Source organism: Puma concolor, chromosome C1 (genome assembly GCF_028749965.1).
Source record: "Puma concolor isolate L17-30 chromosome C1, mPumCon1.1.hap2, whole genome shotgun sequence".
In the NCBI taxonomy this organism is placed as follows: domain Eukaryota; kingdom Metazoa; phylum Chordata; class Mammalia; order Carnivora; family Felidae; genus Puma; species Puma concolor.
The window spans coordinates 199567119-199587092 of record NC_141674.1 but is presented as its reverse complement, the minus strand read 5'-3'; the positions used below and the strand labels follow the sequence as shown (position 1 = coordinate 199587092).

The 19974-nt window shown below is 34.5% G+C and overlaps 1 protein-coding gene across 2 annotated transcripts in view; it reads right to left on the bottom strand.

The window, feature by feature from the left end:
- The window catches only part of SPAG16 (sperm associated antigen 16), a 1014588-nt gene that overhangs the window by 963598 nt on the left and 31016 nt on the right, over positions 1-19974 (bottom strand). For both annotated transcript variants that reach the window (XM_086719555.1, XM_086719554.1), the window contains 2 exons: positions 9975-10082; positions 2243-2360 (listed from right to left, as the gene is read on the bottom strand). In XM_086719555.1, coding sequence (XP_086575681.1) covers positions 2243-2360; positions 9975-10082 — 226 coding nt within the window. The remainder of the gene's footprint in view (positions 1-2242; positions 2361-9974; positions 10083-19974) is intronic.

Here is a 19974-nt window from a genome sequence, read left to right as displayed (position 1 = left end):
ACTATTTTAACCCAGGAAGATCTGGATAGTCTTTAATAGCAGGTTCTTTTTTCTTTGTCTATAGTAAGAGTAGGGGTTCAGAGACAAAATAAAATAGCTTGCAGATAATACAGTTCTTTGCTAATATGAACAGTGTTGTGGAAAACTGAACCCTGCCTCATTAGGGATAGTGATTTAATTTTTTAAACAAGTTTTCACTTTAGATACATATCAAACATAAGGCAAGTAATTTGATCTCTGTTTAATAGGTAAGAAAAATAGGTAAGATATAGAAGTAAAATAACCTAAATGTTCACATGGCTACTGTGCAGCACAGATGGGACTCATCCCTACCACTCCCAATCCTTAATTCTTCTAACTAAACCAGTAAGAAACAATCTGAAACTTAAAGAGTATATGTGGCCTGAATATGTCCTCAAAATGGCCTTTGATCTAAACTCAGAAATTCATCTCATATTTATTTTTTATAAAATTTGGGTTTTTCCTGCATGGAGCCAGACACTGGGCTCGATCTCATGACTATGAGATGATGACCTGAGCCAAAATCAAGAGTCAGATGAGCCACCCAGGTGCCCCCAAATTCATCTCATATTAAAGATAGGGGAATTGATGGCCTCTTCAGGAGGATAACTTAGCCCTAATTACACGTAAGTGTAGATCCAGGGCTGGACAGGTTGCAGATGTAGAAATTAACAATCTAGAAAACAGTGTAGGCACTTGCCAGCATGGATGTCTGGAAGGCCCTGGTATCCTTGAATGATGAAATTCAGTATGAATGGTCTGTCAGAGGTGTCAAAATATACATGGTCTCTTGGAAATATATGGCCAGATCACTGATGGATCCCCCACCCAGAGAAGGATAATAGTGAGATAAACATGAGAAGAGGGAATAAGGAGAGTCAGATGAGTAAATCTAATTTGAACCTGTGGCAGGATAAGAAGTAGAAGCAACCAAATCTAGCTTGAAGTACTCCAAGATGTAGACTTGTGCCTTTTATCGGGAGGCTGAGGAGAAAGGTTAAATGTAAAGGAGCAAGGAAATAAAATTCTGAAGGTTTTACATATAATGCCATAAAAATGTAAATTATATGAAACTCCTTTTATGCAATATTACCAATAATACAATTCAGACATTCAAGAATACAAAATTAAAATTCAAGCACAAAGAAGCATGGAGACACAAGTAGTGTTTTGCATTTTAGTAGCTAAGAATTACACTCAAGAACAGAAAAAATACAACTCGATTAAATCATGTCTTAACAATAAAATCATTCAAGGAATAATATAACCATCATACAAGCTATTGTAGCTTCTGAAAGTTTGGCCAAAAATGAAAATCTCCAGAAAACAATAAAAGAATGTTAAGCATAGTTGCACTTTTATATTTTCTAATAAACTGTTACATATTTTTAAGTGGCCCATAAACATTTTGTTTTATCTTTCTTGAATTCTATACCAGACATTCCTATCACTGTCCCAGGCCTATGTAAAAACCCCACCAGGAAGAATGAAAAAGGATGTCAATAGTAGAAATCACTAAAAATTGAGTCAGCAACCAGGTGTGTCAAATATTCACTTGGGGGTAAATTCCAGGGAGTTTTTATTCATTATCTCATATAAGTTTAACAACAATATTTTTAAAAGGCAGATCATTGTGGCTATACTTTATATATAAGAAATCTGAGTTGAAAGCATCTAAGGTCCGTATTCATAATGTCAAAGTTGGCATTTAAATCCAAGTTTGACTACATTGGCTGAGTTTCTTCCTCTAACCATACTTTAATAATCTCCTATAAATTTATTTTAATTCCGTAAAGTTTCGGGGCACCTAGGTGGCTCAGTCGGTTAAGCGTTCAACTTTGGCTCAGGTCATGATCTCACGGTTCTTGAGTCTGAGTACCATGTCAAGCTCTGTGCTGACAGCCTAGAGCCTGAAGCCTGTTTCAGATTCTGTGTCTCCCTCTCTCTCTGCCCATCCCCCACTCATACTGTCTCTGTCTCTCTCTCAAAAATAAAAAAATAAACATTAAATTAAAAAAAATAATGTTTAGCTTAATAATAATCTTTATAGGTTTAAAACAAACAAAATAACTTTTATGAATATTGCCAAATGAATCTTTTTTACAACATAATTGTTGAAGAAAACCTTTTTAAATTTATCTCAGAAACCAATATTCCTACTTATATTATTGAAAACTAAATGGTTAAAATCATTTTGAGGTAGTTTTGATGGCTTCTTTACCTGCCCAACTGCTCTGTCTCTTTCCAGAGAGGTCAGCATTTTCTGCTTCAGTAAAGTGTGGTGCTTCTCATGTAACACCCTTATAGTTGGTTCATAAGATGCATAATGTAACTTCAACCTATGAAAAATAAAGGGCATTTAAAGGGTAATTGAGTAAATCAGTGATTTCCATCTAACATCTAAACCTTTCTCTCTCTCTCTCTGCTTTTACAGTAGGATAAAAAATGAATAACCATATAAAGGTCAACACAAGCCAAGAAGTGCCAGCAATATTACTTGGTATGCAGCCCTTAAACATGGTGGGAATAGGGAAGTCAGATTTCTTTTGAGTTAACTACTTTTCTATTTCCTACCAGAAGTTTTACTATATTCAAGCATGTACTCAGAAGACTGCTGCTATTTGTTGAGATAAAAATCTGCAGTTTGCTTAATCAATTCAGAAACAGTTGTCAAAAAGACAAGGGCTGCAAACAATGGAAGATTAAACAGAAAGTATCATTCACATCAAAATAAACTAAAGGATGGTTTTGAAAACAAGTTTGAGTAATTCATATTAAGAAAATTAAGTATAAAATATTTTGAAAGCTCATAGGAGAAATAGTTCAACTCAATATATGATATAAATACCTTTAATAATATTTTTAATTTGAAAATGCCTTCAAAATACTATTTTTTACTTATTATTGAAGTGTAATTTACCTGGAGTAAAATATACAGATCTTAAATGTTATAGTTCAGAGTTTTCAGAAATATGCATGCCCAGGGAGTCCACAATGTTATCAAAATATAGAGCATTTCTAACATCTCAGGAGATTCTAGAACTTCATGTATTTGGAATCATACAATATGAATGTAACAACCAACATCATAGGAATACAACCAATTATAAGAGATTTTAAAAAACTATATGCCAACAAATTGGGTAACCTGGAGGAAATAAATTACTGGAAACATATAACTACCAAAACTGAAACAAGAAGTAGAAAACTTGAACAGATAGATAGCCAGCAAAGAAACTGAGTCAGTAATAAAAAACTACCAACAAACAAAAGTCCAGGACCAGATGGCTTCCCAGGTGAATTCTACCAAACATTTAAAGAAAAACTAATACCTATTCTCTCAAACTATTCCAAAAAAACAGAAAAGGAAGGAAACTCTCCAAATTCATTCCATGATACCAGAAACTGGCTTCTTTCACTCAACACAATGTTTTTTAGATTCTTCCATGTTGTTGTGTATATCACTAATTCATTTCTTTTTACTGTGAGTCACATTCCTTTGTATGTATATTCTACAATGTGTTTATTGAATATTTCACTGATAAAGAACTGATTTGTTTTTAGCTTGGGGCTATAATGAATAAGGTTGCTATGAGCAGACTGACACAAATCATATGAGATATTTTTTGGTTCTATCTCTTCATTTCTCTTAGGAAAAATACCTACGAGTTGAATTGCTGAGTTGTAATTTACATTTCCCACAGCAATATTTGACAGCCTTGGTCACTCTACCTCATTGCCAACATTTGGTGATTAGTCTGTCTAGTTTTGTCAATTTTATTATAAATTTTATCACTTTTATTATATTTTCAAACAATCAACATATGATTTTGTTGATTTTTTCTTATGTTTGTCCCTTTGCTAGTTTATTGGTTTCTGATCTTTTTATTTCTATTTCTTTCTCTTTATTTTTTCTTTTTTTATCATCGAAGTATAATATTAGATTATTGATATAAAATTTTCTTCTTTGCTCATATAAGCATTTAAAAATATCAATTTTACTTTAAGAACTGCTTTGGCTGCATCCCACAATTTTTAATATGCTGCCTTTCAATCATTCAGATTGAAATATTTTTTCATTTCCTTCATTGACTCAGGGACTACTTAGAACTATGCTACTTCATTTCCAGATATTTGGGAATATTCCAGAGAGCTTTTTGCCATTGATTTTCATTTAATTTGATTGTGGTCAGAGAACATATTTTGTATGACATCAGTTCTGTGAAATGTATAAAGACTTGTTTTATGGTTAAGCATATGACCTATTTTGTGCACATAAAAAGTCCAAAGTAGAATTCAAGAAATATCAATTACACTCAATTAGTTGATGTCTTATTCTATAGACTTAGAGAAATTGTGCCTATTTTTCTAATGATTGCCAAAAGAGCAGTGTTAAAATCTCCAATTATAACTGTGGATATATCTATTTTTCCTTTATGTTTTATCAGGTTTTGCTTCATATATCAGACTCTTATATCACAGTCATGCATAATATGTCATCCAGATAAAATGACATCTTGCTGAAATGACCTCTTTTTCCCAAATTCTCAGGATGACTATAAGGATGTTGTTTGTGTATCCCTTTTCCTTAGGCCCTGTGGGCATGCAGGGGTGGCTCTCCTTCCCTAGGAAGAGCTGACACTTCAGATGTGCTGCAAGCCGCTGTACAGGCCTCTTCCCCACAAGGTAAAAGATACCCTCCTGGAGTTGGCCCTACTTCCTCCTCTCCTGACTACCAAGCTAATGGTTTGGTGAGGGAGAAAAGAGACTATATATCCAAACTAGTATAAGAATTAATCAGCATATACTAACAGGAACCAAAAAAGCACCTCAGAGATTGGATTTTGAGATACTAACCTAAGAATGGATAAACAATAATTCACCTTTTTGAAACAGTGGATTTCACAAGTACTGAAACAAGCACTGCAATGGCTGCAGTAAAGTCACTGCTGAGGTGGCTCTTAGCAAGTTGGAAAAAGTAATGGTTAACACTCAAAAAGATGAAAATGCCTGAGCTGCCTCTCCTGGCAGACAGTAGAGGAGGAGCTCCATAACACCACAGCAATGATGGACTGTGATGACAACCTCAGTCTTTCCACAAAACCTGTAGGCGTGACTAAGTACTGGGAAAAATATTTTCAGGAGTTGTCATTAATATCCAGAAATCCAGAGTGACATCACAGCCCCTATATTACAAAGGAGATTTACAGAGGCCAGAGAATAAGTAGGGTCATAGCTAAAGTCTGGCTCAAAGTGGGCTTATTTGGTCTATGCACCCACCCCATGATTAATCCAAGATCCCTGCATAAATAATTTTAACTGATTTACCAGATTGTTGGAGTAAGCTATCAGAGTTGAGAAGGCCACTCCAGTGTCTTCCTCTGACTTGTGACAGACAATTTGAAATTGCCTCACAGGCACAATTTGGTTTATTTTTTTAGCCTTTTCTTGTGAGGCTCTGTTAATTCTTTTCAGCTTTTTCCCTTAGTAAATTTTTTTGAAAATACATTTTTCAGTTTGAGAACTTCCATTTGGTTCTTTGTTTATATTTCTCATTTCACTTCTGCAATTTCTCAACTGTTCACTCATTATATTCATTATTTTCTTTAAAATTCTGAATATTTCATAAGCGCTACTAATTCTGTTATTTCTTTCATTTCTGAGTCTGTTTCTATTTGTTCTTGGCTATGGGACACATTTTCCTGCTTCTATATATGTTATATATTTTTTTGTATGTTGGACATACATTTATCTGAATTTTATTATCTTCCTTTAAAAGAGTTTTGTTCTGGCAGATAGTTAATTTAATGGTTGACAGTTTGAGCTTTCCAAAGTTTACTTTTAATCTTTTATTAGGGCAAGTCAAAGTAGTTCCTTCTCCAAGGCTAGAATAACTCTTCTCCTATGGCATGTCTTATCAAGGGTCTTAACTGAATGCTCAGAATTTTCAGTGAGGTTCCTCCATTGAGCTGGTCAGAATTTCTACATCTTTAACCTCTGGAATCTCCATTTAGCTCAGTTTCCCATAAGCTGTTCTTTGGAGGCATCATTTTTTTCACTTTTCCATAACTTAGTATTTGGTCAAAGACTAAAGGGAACTGCTACAAATATTTCTTAAATTCCTTTCATACACCTCCCTCCTTTTGTGATCCTATCCTGCAAATTCCAGTCCCCTCAGTAGCACTGCACTCAGATCTCTGCCTCATCAGTTAATCAAAGACTACTGCACCCCGTGCTCTACTTTGTAACACTATTGTCTGAATAGTACTTCTGTGCAAAAATCTGGGGTGATCATGCTGCTCACTTTGAATAGTTCCCTTTTCTTAGGCATCACAGTCCTACTCTGCCAATTTTCCAACATCTGAAAAAACAACTGCCAAAAGTTCTGTTCAGTTTTGTAGTTCATTGCAGTTGAAGAGCTAATCTATTTCCAGTTAAAGAGCTAGTTCAGTTCTATTCAAACATGGCCCCAAGCATAAGAGCCCCAAAATAATTTTAAATGTTTTTCTATTAAAAAATAAAAGAGTAATCCTTGTTTTGTGCATTTTCAAGAAATTATTTATAAAAGTCATTGACTTGTAAGTCATGTTTCTCTTAACATAATTTATGATTATATTTCATTGCCAGCAGCAATAAAACATAAGCACTAGAGTTAAGTTACATATATATAATGTGTATCAAAATTCAACTATATTCAGCAAAGCAAGAGAGAGTAACAAAATAAAAATATAACAAATATGTACAACCCTATCCCCCATTCCATTAATGTGCTTAGCATATATATATGTATATATACTTTGCTGTATATTGCACACTTCCCTAAAGTTATATATATTTATAAGCACATATTCAGGTACAGAGTTATATACACAAAAATGTGTGCTGTAATTTGTGGAAAATTGAAGGATTATTATTATTGATGGTACAGTTTTTCTTGTATTTACTGACTTTAGTACCTAACTCATTCATGGGATATGACTTGATAATCCTCTGCCCAAAGAATTACCATTATGTAGAATATAACAAGGAAACATTAAAAAAAAACCTGTTTAGTCAATCTGAAAGAGTATGTCTGTTTTGTAAATTCCATAAGTACCTCATAATTCATCTGCTTCTATGCTCTAACTTTGAGGGACCGCTAGGTGGCTCAGTCGGTTAAACATCTGACTTCAGCTAAGTTCATGACATCACTGTTTATGGGTTCAAGCCCCACATCGGGCTCTGTGCTGACAGCTCAGAGCATGAAGCCTGCTTTCTACTTTGGATTCTGTGTCTCCCTCACTCTCTGCCCCTCCCCCGCTCATGCTCTGTCTCTCTCTCTCTCAAAAATAAATATCAAAAAAATTTAAGTTCTAACTTTGATATTAATAATTCTAAAAATGAATAAATTCGTAATAAGACACTCACATTAAATGAGAACTACTGTAAAGCTGATAGTAAAATCAACTAATTATCGACTTAATTTACAGAAAAAAATTAAGAGTGACCTTTTGTAGTTTACAATGAGAAAAAACATAAATATATAACTGAAATATTTGGGTAAAATATTAACATAGAGAAGTTAGACTCTAATTTAGCCTGGCATCAAAAAACATTCTTCCTGAGTGCCTCAGTTGGTTAAGCGTCGGACTTCGGCTCAGGTCATGATCTCAGAGTCCGTGAGCTTGAGCCCCATGTCGGACTCTGTGCTGGCAGCTCAGAGCCTGGAGCCTGTGTCTTCCTCTCTTCAGATTCTGTATCTTCCTCTCTCTCTGACCCTCCCCCATTCATGCTCTGTCTCTCCCTGTCTCAAAAATAAATAAACGTTAAAAAAAAAAAAACAAAAACGAAAACATTCTTCCTTGGGGCGCCTGGGTGACTCAGTCAGTTAAGCATCTGACTTCGGCTCAGGTCATGATCTCAGAGTCCATGAGCTCGAGCACCGCCTCAGGCTCTGTGCTGGAAGCTCAGAGCCTGGAGCCTGCTTCAGATTCTGTGTCTCCCTCTCTCTGACCCTCCCCCATCCATGGTCTGCCTTTCTCTGTCTCAAAAAAAAATAAATATTAAAAAAATTTAAAAAAATTCTTCCTTATAGCTGATTTATTATGCATGTTTAGTTGCTGGTTGTTTTTTTTTTTTTTATTAATGACTCTGATGATATCACTGAATTTTTGTTTTAGGTACTTAGAAAACACATATTATCGATTCATCCAAATGGTTAAATGGAGACAGTATCCTTAATAATTAAATGTGGGAATAAAGGCTAGCTGAAAACAAAAGTTGTAGTTATATTGCAGTGTAATGTGAGTTTCTTCACCAGGGCATCTGAGGATTACAAAAAGTATAATCTGACATTGCTGAATTTTTATAAGAAATGAATTATAATAGTATTCCCTTTAAACATACTAGGAAATATAACAAGTATGATCTATTTTTAAACATAGGCTAGAGACTCAATGAAAAAAAAAAAAGCAATTAAAAAAATTCAATTTACCGAAGAAAAGAATATCCAGGCAGCAACAGTGAACAACATATTTCAGCTGCCACAACTGGATACAAACATGCTTAGACCGTCACGTATCCAAGTAACTGAAGTACTGAAGTACTGAAACCTGTTTGTATTAGCACAGAAAGTGAGAATAGAATCAAACCTGAGATCTTTCCCATGAAAGAATGTGCTGTGATTCAAACTCACTTAACCGTACATGTGGCTGTGTATGCACATTCACACACACACACACACACACACATACACATACACATACACATACACATACACATACACACAATTAAAATGCCTTTCTGCTTTTCCTCTGGGTAAATGGGTGGCTCACCCTAATGAAGGCACAACAATTATTTATCTTTAGACAAGAAAAAGCTTAGCTACCTTTATTTTTTTTTATTTATATATGAAATTTATTGTCAAATTGGTTTCCATACAACACCCAGTGCTCATCCCAAAAGGTGCCCTCCTCAATACCCATCACCCACCCTCTCCTCCCTCCCACCCCCCATCAACCCTTAGTTTGTTCTCAGTTCTCAACAGTCTCTTATGCTTTGGCTCTCTCCCACTCTAACCTCTTTTTTTTTTTTTTTCCTTCCCCTCCCCCATGGGTTCCTGTTAAGTTTCTCAGGATCCACATAAGAGTGAAACCATATGGTATCTGTCTTTCTCTGTATGGCTTATTTCACTTAGCATCTCACTCTCCAGTTCCATCCACGTTGCTACAAAAGGCCATATTTCATTTTTTCTCATTGCCACGTAGTATTCCATTGTGTATATAAACCACAATTTCTTTATCCATTCATCAGATGAATGGATAAAGCTTAGCTACCTTTAAAGGATGTCCACATGACCAGTAGGAGCCACAGACCCCTATATGGTCCTGAGTATAGAACAATTCCCAAATTTAAAGAATGTACTTTGAAAACAAAATACATTTTCTTTTCTAAAAACCTTAGCATAAATTCAAGGTCATTCAGTATATGCCCCCTCCACCTCACCCTTGTCAAGTAGGCTTTATACTTTGTTCTCTATGGGTACAATATGGTGAATATGCCATGTTCTTTCATGACTTGGTGCCTTTGCAGGGTATGTACCATCTGCCCAAAGCGCCCTGCTCCCTCACTCTGTTAACCTACACTTCAGAATTCCTCTGGAAATAGGTCCTTGGAACCCTCTCACACCCAGTCTGGTTGAGGTGACTGCCCTTGGTTGGCATAGCAACAATGCAGAATATTTCAGTTTAACTCCTCCCCCATTACACATCCCATTAGTCTCTGAGAACCATTACAGCAAGGACCTTAACTTATTCATCTCTGTATTTCAAACACATAGTATAGTATCTGGCATACAGTAAATACCAATAAATGTTGAATGATTATTTTACATGAAAACTTCTAACGAGGCCAAGTTACTTAACAGTAATTAAATAACTCCTTAATAAATATACCGACAAATATTAGCAGCTTACCCTTTGAGGTCATTAATTAACTTGTTTTTTTCCTGGACTATTCGCTTGTGGTGCATTCGATGAAAATCACGTTCTTTTTGAGTTTTCAGCAGGTCTTCTCTAGCCTTGCTAAAAAATAATAATAATTTTAAAAATCACTAACTCCAAAAAAGTATCTGACAAAGTACAACATCCATTCATGGTAAAAAAAAAAAAAAAAAAAAAAAACTCTCAACAAAGTAGGTTTAGAGGATACATAAGTCAATATAATAAAGGCCATATATGAAAATCCACAGTTAATATTATCCTCAATGGAGGAAAATTAAAAGCTTTTCCTCTATAGTCAGGAACAAGATAGGGATGTCCTCTCTCACCACTTTTATTCAACAAGTACTGAAAGTCCTAGCATAGCAATCAGAAAATAAAAAGAAATAAAGGATATTGCAATTGGCAAGGAAGAAGTCAAACTTTCACTATTTGCAGGTGACATGATATATATGGAAAACTCAAAAGACAGCACCAAAAAAATATTAGAACTGATAAACAAATACAGTAAATTCGCAGGATCCAAAATCAACATACAGAAATCTGCTGCATATCCACACACCAATAATGAAGCAGCAGAAAGAGAAAATAAGGAATCAATCCCATTTACAAGAGCACCAAAAACATTAAGATGCCTAGGAATAAACCTAACCAAAGAGGTGAAAGACCTGTACTCTGAAAACTATAAAACACTAATGAAAGAAATTGAAGATGACACAAAGAAATGGAAAGACATTCCATGCATTCATGGATTAGAAGAACAAATATGCTAAAATGTGTATACTACCCAAAGCAATCTACACATTTAATGCAATCCCTACCAAAATACCACCATCATTGTTCACAGAAAAAAAATTCTAAAATTTGTACAGAACCACAAAAGATCCCAAATAGCCAAAGCAACCTTGAAAAAGAAAAGCAAAGCTGGAGATATCATAATTCTCGACTTCAAGTTATATTAAATCTTGTAGTGATCAAAACAGTATGGTACTTGGCACAAAATCAGACATATAGACCAATGGAATAGAATAGAAACCCCAGAACTAGACCCACAAACGTATGGCCAACTCATCTTTGACAAAGCAGGAAAGAACATCCAATGGAAAATAGACAGTCTCTTTAACAAATGGTGCTGGGAGAATTGGACAGCAACATGCAGAAGTTTGAAACTAGACCACTTTCTCACACCATTCACAAAAATAAACTCAAAATGGATACAGGACCTAAATGTGAGACAGGAAACCATCAAAACCCTAGAGGAGAAAGCAGGAAAAGACCTCTCTGACCTCAGCCGTAGCAATCTCTTACTTGACACATCCCCAAAGGCAAGGGAATTAAAAGCAAAAATGAACTACTGGGACCTTATGAAGATAAAAAGATTCTGCACAGCAAAGGAAACAACCAACAAAACTAAAAGGCAACCAACGGAATGGGAAAAGATATTTGCAAATGACATATCAGACAAAGGCCTAGTATCCAAAATCTATAAAGAGCTCACCAAACTCCACACCCAAAAAACAAATAACCCAGTGAAGAAATGGGCAGAAAACATGAATAGACACTTCTCTAAAGAAGACATCCGGATGGCCAACAGGCACATGAAAAGATGCTCAACGTCGCCCCTTATCAGGGAAATACAAATCAAACCACACTCAGATATCACCGCATGCCAGTCAGAGTGGCCAAAATGAACAAATCAGGAGACTATAGATGCTGGTGAGGATGTGGAGAAACGGGAACCCTCTTGCACTGTTGGTGGGAATGCAAATTGGTGCAGCCACTCTGGAAAACAGTGTGGAGGTTCCTCAAAAAATTAAAAATAGACCTACCCTATGACCCAGCAATAGCACTGCTAGGAATTTACCCAAGGGATACAGGAGTACTGACGCACGGGGGCACTTGTACCCCAATGTTTATAGCAGCACTTTCAACAAGAGCCAAATTATGGAAAGAGCCTAAATGTCCATCAACTGATGAATGGATAAAGAAATTGTGGTGTATATACACAACAGAGTACTACATGGCAATGAGAAAGAATGAAATATGGCCCTTTGTAGCAACGTGGATGGAACTGGAGAGTGTTATGCTAAGTGAAATAAGCCATACAGAGACAGACAGATACCATATGGTTTCACTCTTATGTGGATCCTAAGAAACTTAACAGGAACCCATGGGGGAGGGGAAGGAAAAAAAAAAAAAAAAGAGGTTAGAGTGGAAGAGAGCCAAAGCATAAGAGACTTAAATACTGAGAACAAACTGAGGGTTGATGGGGGGTGGGAGGGAGGGGAGGGTGGGTGATGGGTATTGAGGAGGGCACATTTTGGGATGAGCACTGGGTGTTGTATGGAAACCAATTTGACAATAAACTTCATATACTGAAAAAAAAAAAAAAACAGTATAGTACTGGGTGGCTCAGTCATTTAAGTGTCCAACTCTTGATTTTGGCTTAGGTTGTAATCTTACAAAAGTGAGATCAAGCCCCAAGTCAGACTCCATGCAGGGCATGCAGCCTGCTTAAGATTCTCTCTCCCTCTTCCCCCTACCCCTGCTTTCTGTATCTCTCTCAAAAATAATTTATTTATTTATTTATTTATTTATTTATTTATTTATTTTTAAAATAAAAAGAATCACTTAAAAAACACTATGGTACTGGCACAAAAATAGACACATATATCAATAGAACAGAATAGAAAGCCCAGAAATGAACCCCCAATTTTATGGTCAATTAATCTCCAACACATCAGGAAAGAATATCCAATGGGAAAGAGACTGTCTCTTTGACAAATGGTGTTTGGAACAGGACAATTACATGCAAAAGAATAAAACTGGACCATTTTTATGCCATACACAAAAATAAATTTGAAATGGATTAAAGACCTAAATGTGAGGCCAGAAACCATAAAATTCCTATAGAGAACACAGGCAGTAACCTCCTTGACATTGGCTATAGCAACTTCTTTCAAGGTGTCTCCTGAGGAAAGGGAAACCAAAGAAAAAATAAACTATTGGGACTTCATCAAAGTAAAAAGCTTCTGCACAGCAAAGGAAACAGCAAAACTAAAAGGCAAACAACAGAAAGGGAGAAGATATTTGCAAATGACATATCTGAAAAAGGGCTAGTATTCAAAATGTATAAAAAATTTATAAAACTCAAAATCCAAAAATACATAATCAAGTTAAAAATGAGCAGGAGACATATTTTTCCAAAGAAGACATCCAGATAGCCAACAGATACATGAATAGATGCTCAATATCACTGATGATCAAGGAAATACAAATCAAAACTACAATGAGGGGGCACCTTGGCGGCTCGGTCAGTTAAGTGTCCAACTTTAGTTCATGTCATGATCTCACAGTACATGGCTCAGGCCCCACATGGGATTCTGCGTTGATGGCTCAGTCTGGAGACTGCTTCTGTGTCTCCTTCTCTCTGTCTCTCTGCTCCCCCGACTTGTGTTCTCTCTCAAAAATAAATAAACTTAAAAAAGAAACTATAATGAGGTATCACCTTACACCTGTCAGAATGGCTAAAATCAACAACACAAGAAAACAACAGATGTTGGTGAGGATATGGAGAAAGGGGAACGCTCTTGCACTATCAGTAGGACTGGTACAGCCTACTATGGAAAACAGTATGCAGGTTTCTCAAAAAGTTAAAAATAGAACTACCTTATGATCCAGCAATTGTACTACTAGTGTTTACCTAAAGTATACAAAACTACTAATTCAAATGGATACATGCACCCTGATGTGTATAACAGCATTATCTACAATAGTCAAATTATGGAAACAGCCCAAGCATCCATTGATTAGTAAATACATAGAGAAGATGCAATATATACATACAATGGAATATTACTCAGCCCTAAACACGAATGAAATCTTGCCATTCACAACAACATGAATGGAGCTAGGTGAAATAAGTCAGAGAAATACAAATACCATATGATTTCACTCATGTGAAATTTAAGAGATAAAACAAAGGAGCAAAGGGGAAAAAAGAGTCATGTAACTATAAAGATCAAACTGATGGTTACCAGAAAGGAAGTCATTGGGGATGGGTTAAATAGTGATGGAGATTAAGGAGGGTAGTTGTAATAAATACTGGGTGTTATATGAAAGTGTTGAATCTCTATATTATACACCTAAAATTAATATCACACTATATATTAACTGGAATTTAAATTAAAACGTCTAAAAATATCACTGCTAATTCCTTCCTGAAAAAAAAAAAAAAACTATTTAGTAATCAGTTCAAACCCAGTATTGAGCAATTCTAAAGATAATTAAAGAAATAAAGATTCCATTATAATTCACATTGAAGGATTCTCACCAACATAGTGTATATAGGGTTGGGAGATGAACCGCCACCACCTATAGCTTCAAGAATAGTCATTCATATTTCATTTAAGTAAAAGAAAATTAAATGTATGCTGCCAAAATAATTTACAATTCATCTACTTACAAAAAGAATTGGTTTACAGAATTGAAATACATATTTAAAACAGGATAATTCAAAATAATTACAAATAAAATATTTTACCAAATTTAATTCTAAATGTGCTTGAATATATGGTTAAAAGACAATGGTATTCGGCTACTTAGTTCTGATAATTGTGAAAAAGAAAGCATATATGTTCTGGAAAACCAAGATTTTATTTTGGAAGTGCATATGAGACATATATACCACCTGCAGATCATTTTAGTAAAATAATTGGTAACTTGATAAAAAAGGCTCTTTAGTATCAGTATTGTAATAAGAAACATTCTTCAACTGGATATACCTTCTGCAAACCTGTGATAGAAAGCAAGCAAGACTATTCTTTCTGAGCCTGGGCTGTAGGTAAAAAATTAATAGGAATATTTCACCTACCTCGATAATACATTAGTTTCAATCTGATAATGTAAAATATAATTATAATGAAAAAGTAGCTATCTAACAGTCTTAGTTAACTGAAAAACTAACCTAGTTAACTACTGCACTGAGACTCCCATGTTCTGAAGAATGGGTGGACTGAATTAGAGTTCTTACAATGCACTAGAGGTCAGAATGTAATAAATCTACTTCTTTGTCTTACAGAATTTCCAAATTCAGATTCACATAAAATAAATGCAAAAAGATAGATTTCTGCATTAAGAGCTATGTCAGAGCAATCACTGAGGAGCAGTTACTGGGATGCTGCCCAAGAAATGGGATGAGCTTAGGTTTTCAGGCTCCTGATAGGGCAAATTATGATCAGTGAGACCTTACTTAAAGATCAAGTCATATATGGCATATGGTAAAAGTGTCTCATGCATACTTCCAAGTTATTTCTTTTTCCTCAAACCCTCAAACCTCCCCCCTTTTGACATGATCTTTTCCTTGACATGTTCTTTATTTTACCACAAATGTTGTAGTTTTTATCACAAGTAGTGTGTCACAGTACTTATAGTCTATTCCCACCATCTAACCCTCCACTTCATTTCCATGTCAATAACCTTGAAGTTGATTGAAATATTCAGTCTCGAAAAAACTTCTGAGGAATATGTCAATTATCAGATGAAAAAAAAAACAATTTATTTTGTCCAGATTTTAACCCTCAGTGTGAATTAAGATGGACCAAAAATGAGAGAATCCCTCTGCCATCATATGCCTAATGAATAGTGGATGAAGAGGAGAGAGAAAGAGTTTGAGTAGAGTGACTAAAAAAGGCTAAGTTGATTTTTTTGTTGTGAAAACACAAGAACATCACTGCAATTCTCATTCATTTAGAAGAAAACTATGTAAAGTGACTTATATACCATCTTGCACATAAAAATACTCAATAAATTTTACTGTTACCACAACTACCAGATACACTCAATTCCTCTAACAGCAAGATTTATTTACCTAAAATAGGGGGCATGCCAGTAGATAAATATCTTCTAATGGACAAAATATCAGGATACACGATTATTAGTAACACTATATATCTTTATAAAAGAATTTAAACTTTTATGAATCTCTATTTTGAGTCTAAGAAAGCTGTCTTACTTTCAACAACTTCATGAATTATATAAAAGAGCAAATGTTTTTTTTATCTTACCTGAAATGTAAACCCATAATAGGTTAAAAAATACTTAGAAAAATAATGCCAAGTTTCTTAAGCTGAACTATAAATGTGCAGCATTGCATCAACTCCCTTTTTAAATACACATTTGCAGGCCTATTTGTACTTATCCCAGGAAAGAAAGCATAGGAATTGATTAAAGTATTAGACCTTAAAGTTTTTCTGACCATTAAATTGGTTTTCAGGGACTTGCTTTCTATTTGCACAAATGAAGTTTACTCAGTAAAACAATTTAAATTCATTTCATGGTGATGCTTCTGTTATGACCTTCCTACTGCCCATATGCTTAATAAAAAGAAAATAAAAGTTGTACTAAAAAATAAAATGTATAATATTTGTATCAACAATTAATAAACTATATAATATTTTCTCATTACATTAATACAGCATCATTGTGGTTTTAAAACAAATCTTTTACTAAGACACCAGATTCTATTTAAAGTAAAGTAAAAGTTATTCAGTGAAACATTCTATTTACATTTGTGTATCATAAAGAACACACATCTTACATGTTTTTTTCTTTTTTTATATTCTATTGATTTATTCATTCAAACTTTTATTTAAATTCTAGCTAACATATAGTGTAATATTAGTTTCAGAAGTAGAATTTAGGGGTCCCTGGGTGGCTCAGTTGGTTAAGCATCCAACTTCTGCTCAGGTCATGATCTCACAGCTCATGAGTTCAAGCCCCGCGTTGGGCTCTGTGCTGACAGCTCAGAGCCTGGAACTTGCTTCAGATTCTGTGTCTCCTTCTCTCTCTGACCCTCCCCCGCTCCTGCTCTGTCTCCCTCAAAAATAAATAAACATTTTAAAAAAGTGGAATTTAGTGATTCATCAGTTACATATAACACCCATTGCTCAACACAAGTGCCCTCCTTAATACCCATCACCCATTTAGCCCATCTCCCACTTACCATCAATCCTGTTTGTTCTCTATAGTTAAGAGTCTTTTATGGTTTGCTTCCCTCTTTCTTTTCCCCTTCCCCTATGTTCATTTGTTTTGTTTCCTAAATCCCACATATGAGTGAAATCATATGGTATTTGTCTTTCTCTGACTTATTTCACTTAACATAATACACCCTAGCTCCATCCACATTGATCCAAATGGCAAGATTTCATTCTTTTTGATGGCTAAGTAATATTATATTATATGTATATACCACATCTTTTTTATCTATTCATCAGTCTTTGGACATTTGGGCTCTTTCCATAATTTTTCCATTATTGTAATGCTGATATATGAACATCGGGGATGTGTGTCCAATCAAACCAGTATCTTTGCATCCTTTAGGTAAATACCTAGCAGTGCAATCGCTGGGTATTAGGGTAGTTTTATTTTTAACCTTTTGAGAAACTCACCTCCTATTTTCTAGAGTGGTTGTACCAGTTTGCATTCCTACCAGTAGTGTAAGATGGTTTCCCTTTCTCCACATCTTCACCAACATCCATTGTTTCCTGTCTTATTAATTTTAGCCATTCTGACAAGTGTGAGGTGGTATCATGATTTTGATTTGTATTTCCCTGATGATGTTACTGAACATCTTTTCATGTGTCTGTTGGCCATCTGGATGTCTTCCTTAAAAAAATACTGATTGATTCCTATCTTCTGCCCATTTCTTAACTGGATTATTTGTTTTGGGGGTTTTGAGTTTGATAAGTTTATATATTTTAGATACTAATTCTTTATCAGATATGTCATTTGCATGCTTTTTCTTAATGAAATGGCAGAATGACTATCTAATTTCCCCATTTCAAGAAACCAGCATATCAAAATCTATAATTAAAATATAAACTATTAAGATACTCATATTTGTATCATACCATAAAAGTACTGTCCCCAAATCTCCATGTTTCAAATTATAAATGTGATTTAATAGTGTGCTCTTAAAAATTATTTTTAAGTGAATGCCCCCAGTAAAATAATTTTATTAACTAGTTTTAATGAAGTATTTGGAACAACCATTTAATAATAGATTTATTGGGTTATTTTGTTATACAATTTGACAAAAGGAAGCATACATTTACTTGTTTATCTGCACCAAAGTAGGCCATCTTTGTCATGTATTTTTCTCATGCATAAACAAAAAGCAAATTAACTTGTGGTAACAGTATTACATTATTTCCAATTACAGTATTACCAATTATTTCATTATTTTCAACTGGTTGTAAGTTCATTTAACCCACTAATATTAATACTGGAATAATTGTTGGATAGCCAAAATGGCTTCAACCATATTAGAGGAAAGCTTTCATTATATTCTTAACCAAAAAAGAAAGGGGTATACCCATGTCCAGAAAAAATACCTTCTTAATTTAACAAGCAATTACCTAAACACTAAACCATAAAATTTTATGGGCCTCATTATTATCTTTATTTCCACATTGTTTGTTTCTGAATGTCATTAAATTAAATGGTTCTTCAGAAAAGCTGGATACTCTCTGACCTTCTATAGAAGTGAATTTTGTAAGTGAAGTTAGGGCTGCTTACTAAAGCATCTAATTTTTCTTCAATATTAACTGCCATTTAATTTTAATTTTCTTTGTTTATATTTTCAGGCAGAAGGTTAAAAAAAGTATTTCATTATTTTTAAAATGATACATTTTAATCTTCTAATTTGCAATTCCTAGTCAGTTTTTCTTTTCTGTCAAACCTTTAGTACACTCAATAAAACTTTTCTGGTCTGCATTATATTTCTTTAATGTAAAGCCCAGCAAAGGACCACAGTACTCTAAATGGGGCAAGACTTAACTTTATAGTTAATTGTTAAAATTTCCATCATGAAGGGAAAATGATACCTACTCTAAAGGAATGGTATAAAAAAAGGGGCAAAATCATCAATTAATTACTCTAAAAATTATTTTTAAGTTTGTTTGTTTGTTTACTTATTTATTTAGAGCACAAACTGGGGAGGGGCAGAGAGAGAAGGGGACAGAGTATCCAAAGCAGGCTCTGTGTTGACAGCAGAGAGCTGGATACACGGTGCAAACTCAAACTGTGCGATCATGACTGGAGCCAAAGTTGGACACTTAACCCACTGAGCCACCCAGGCGCTCTAAAAATTATTAAAAGCTTAACAAAGCTTAACAAAAGCTTAACAAAAAGTCAAAATGTTAACAGCACACATTCACTTAAGTCCCTCCTATTTGTCACACATAGGCCCTGGGGCTACACTCTCTATGATATGGAGTTCACAAAATAACAACAAAATATATACATTAGATAACTAGATGCAAAAGGTATAATTTCAATCTCCCTCATAAATATACAGTATTAAGTTAAGGATAGTCTAAATAAATGAAGGGATATACCATGTAAATAGAAGACTAAAATTTATAAATACATCAATCCTTAAAACTATATATGAATATGTAAATATATGTGTATGTACATAGACACACACTCACACACACACACACACACACACACACACACACACACACTCATTCTTCCCAATTCATGTTATAAATTCAACTCAATATCAAACCCCCACCTTTCTACCAAAATTAACAAAGTGACTCTAAAATTTATATGGAAATACAAAGGACCTAGAATAGCCAAATTATCTTTAAATAAGAACAAAGCTATAGGACTAACACTACTTGACCTCAAGAACTTACCTAAAGCTACAGTAATCAGGAGTGTGGTAACAGAATAAAGACAAATAAGTAGATAAATGGAACAGAAAAGAATCTAGAAATAGACCCACAATTATAGGGTCAAGTAATTTTCAATAAATATGCCAAAGAAATTCAGGGATGGATGAAAATTTTTTAAGAATGGTGCTGGAACAATTGGATATTCTTATAAAAAAGAAAATTAACCTGTAGCTCCTGCCTTACACCATATACAAAAATGAATGATAGATATAAGCTGAAATAAAAATTCT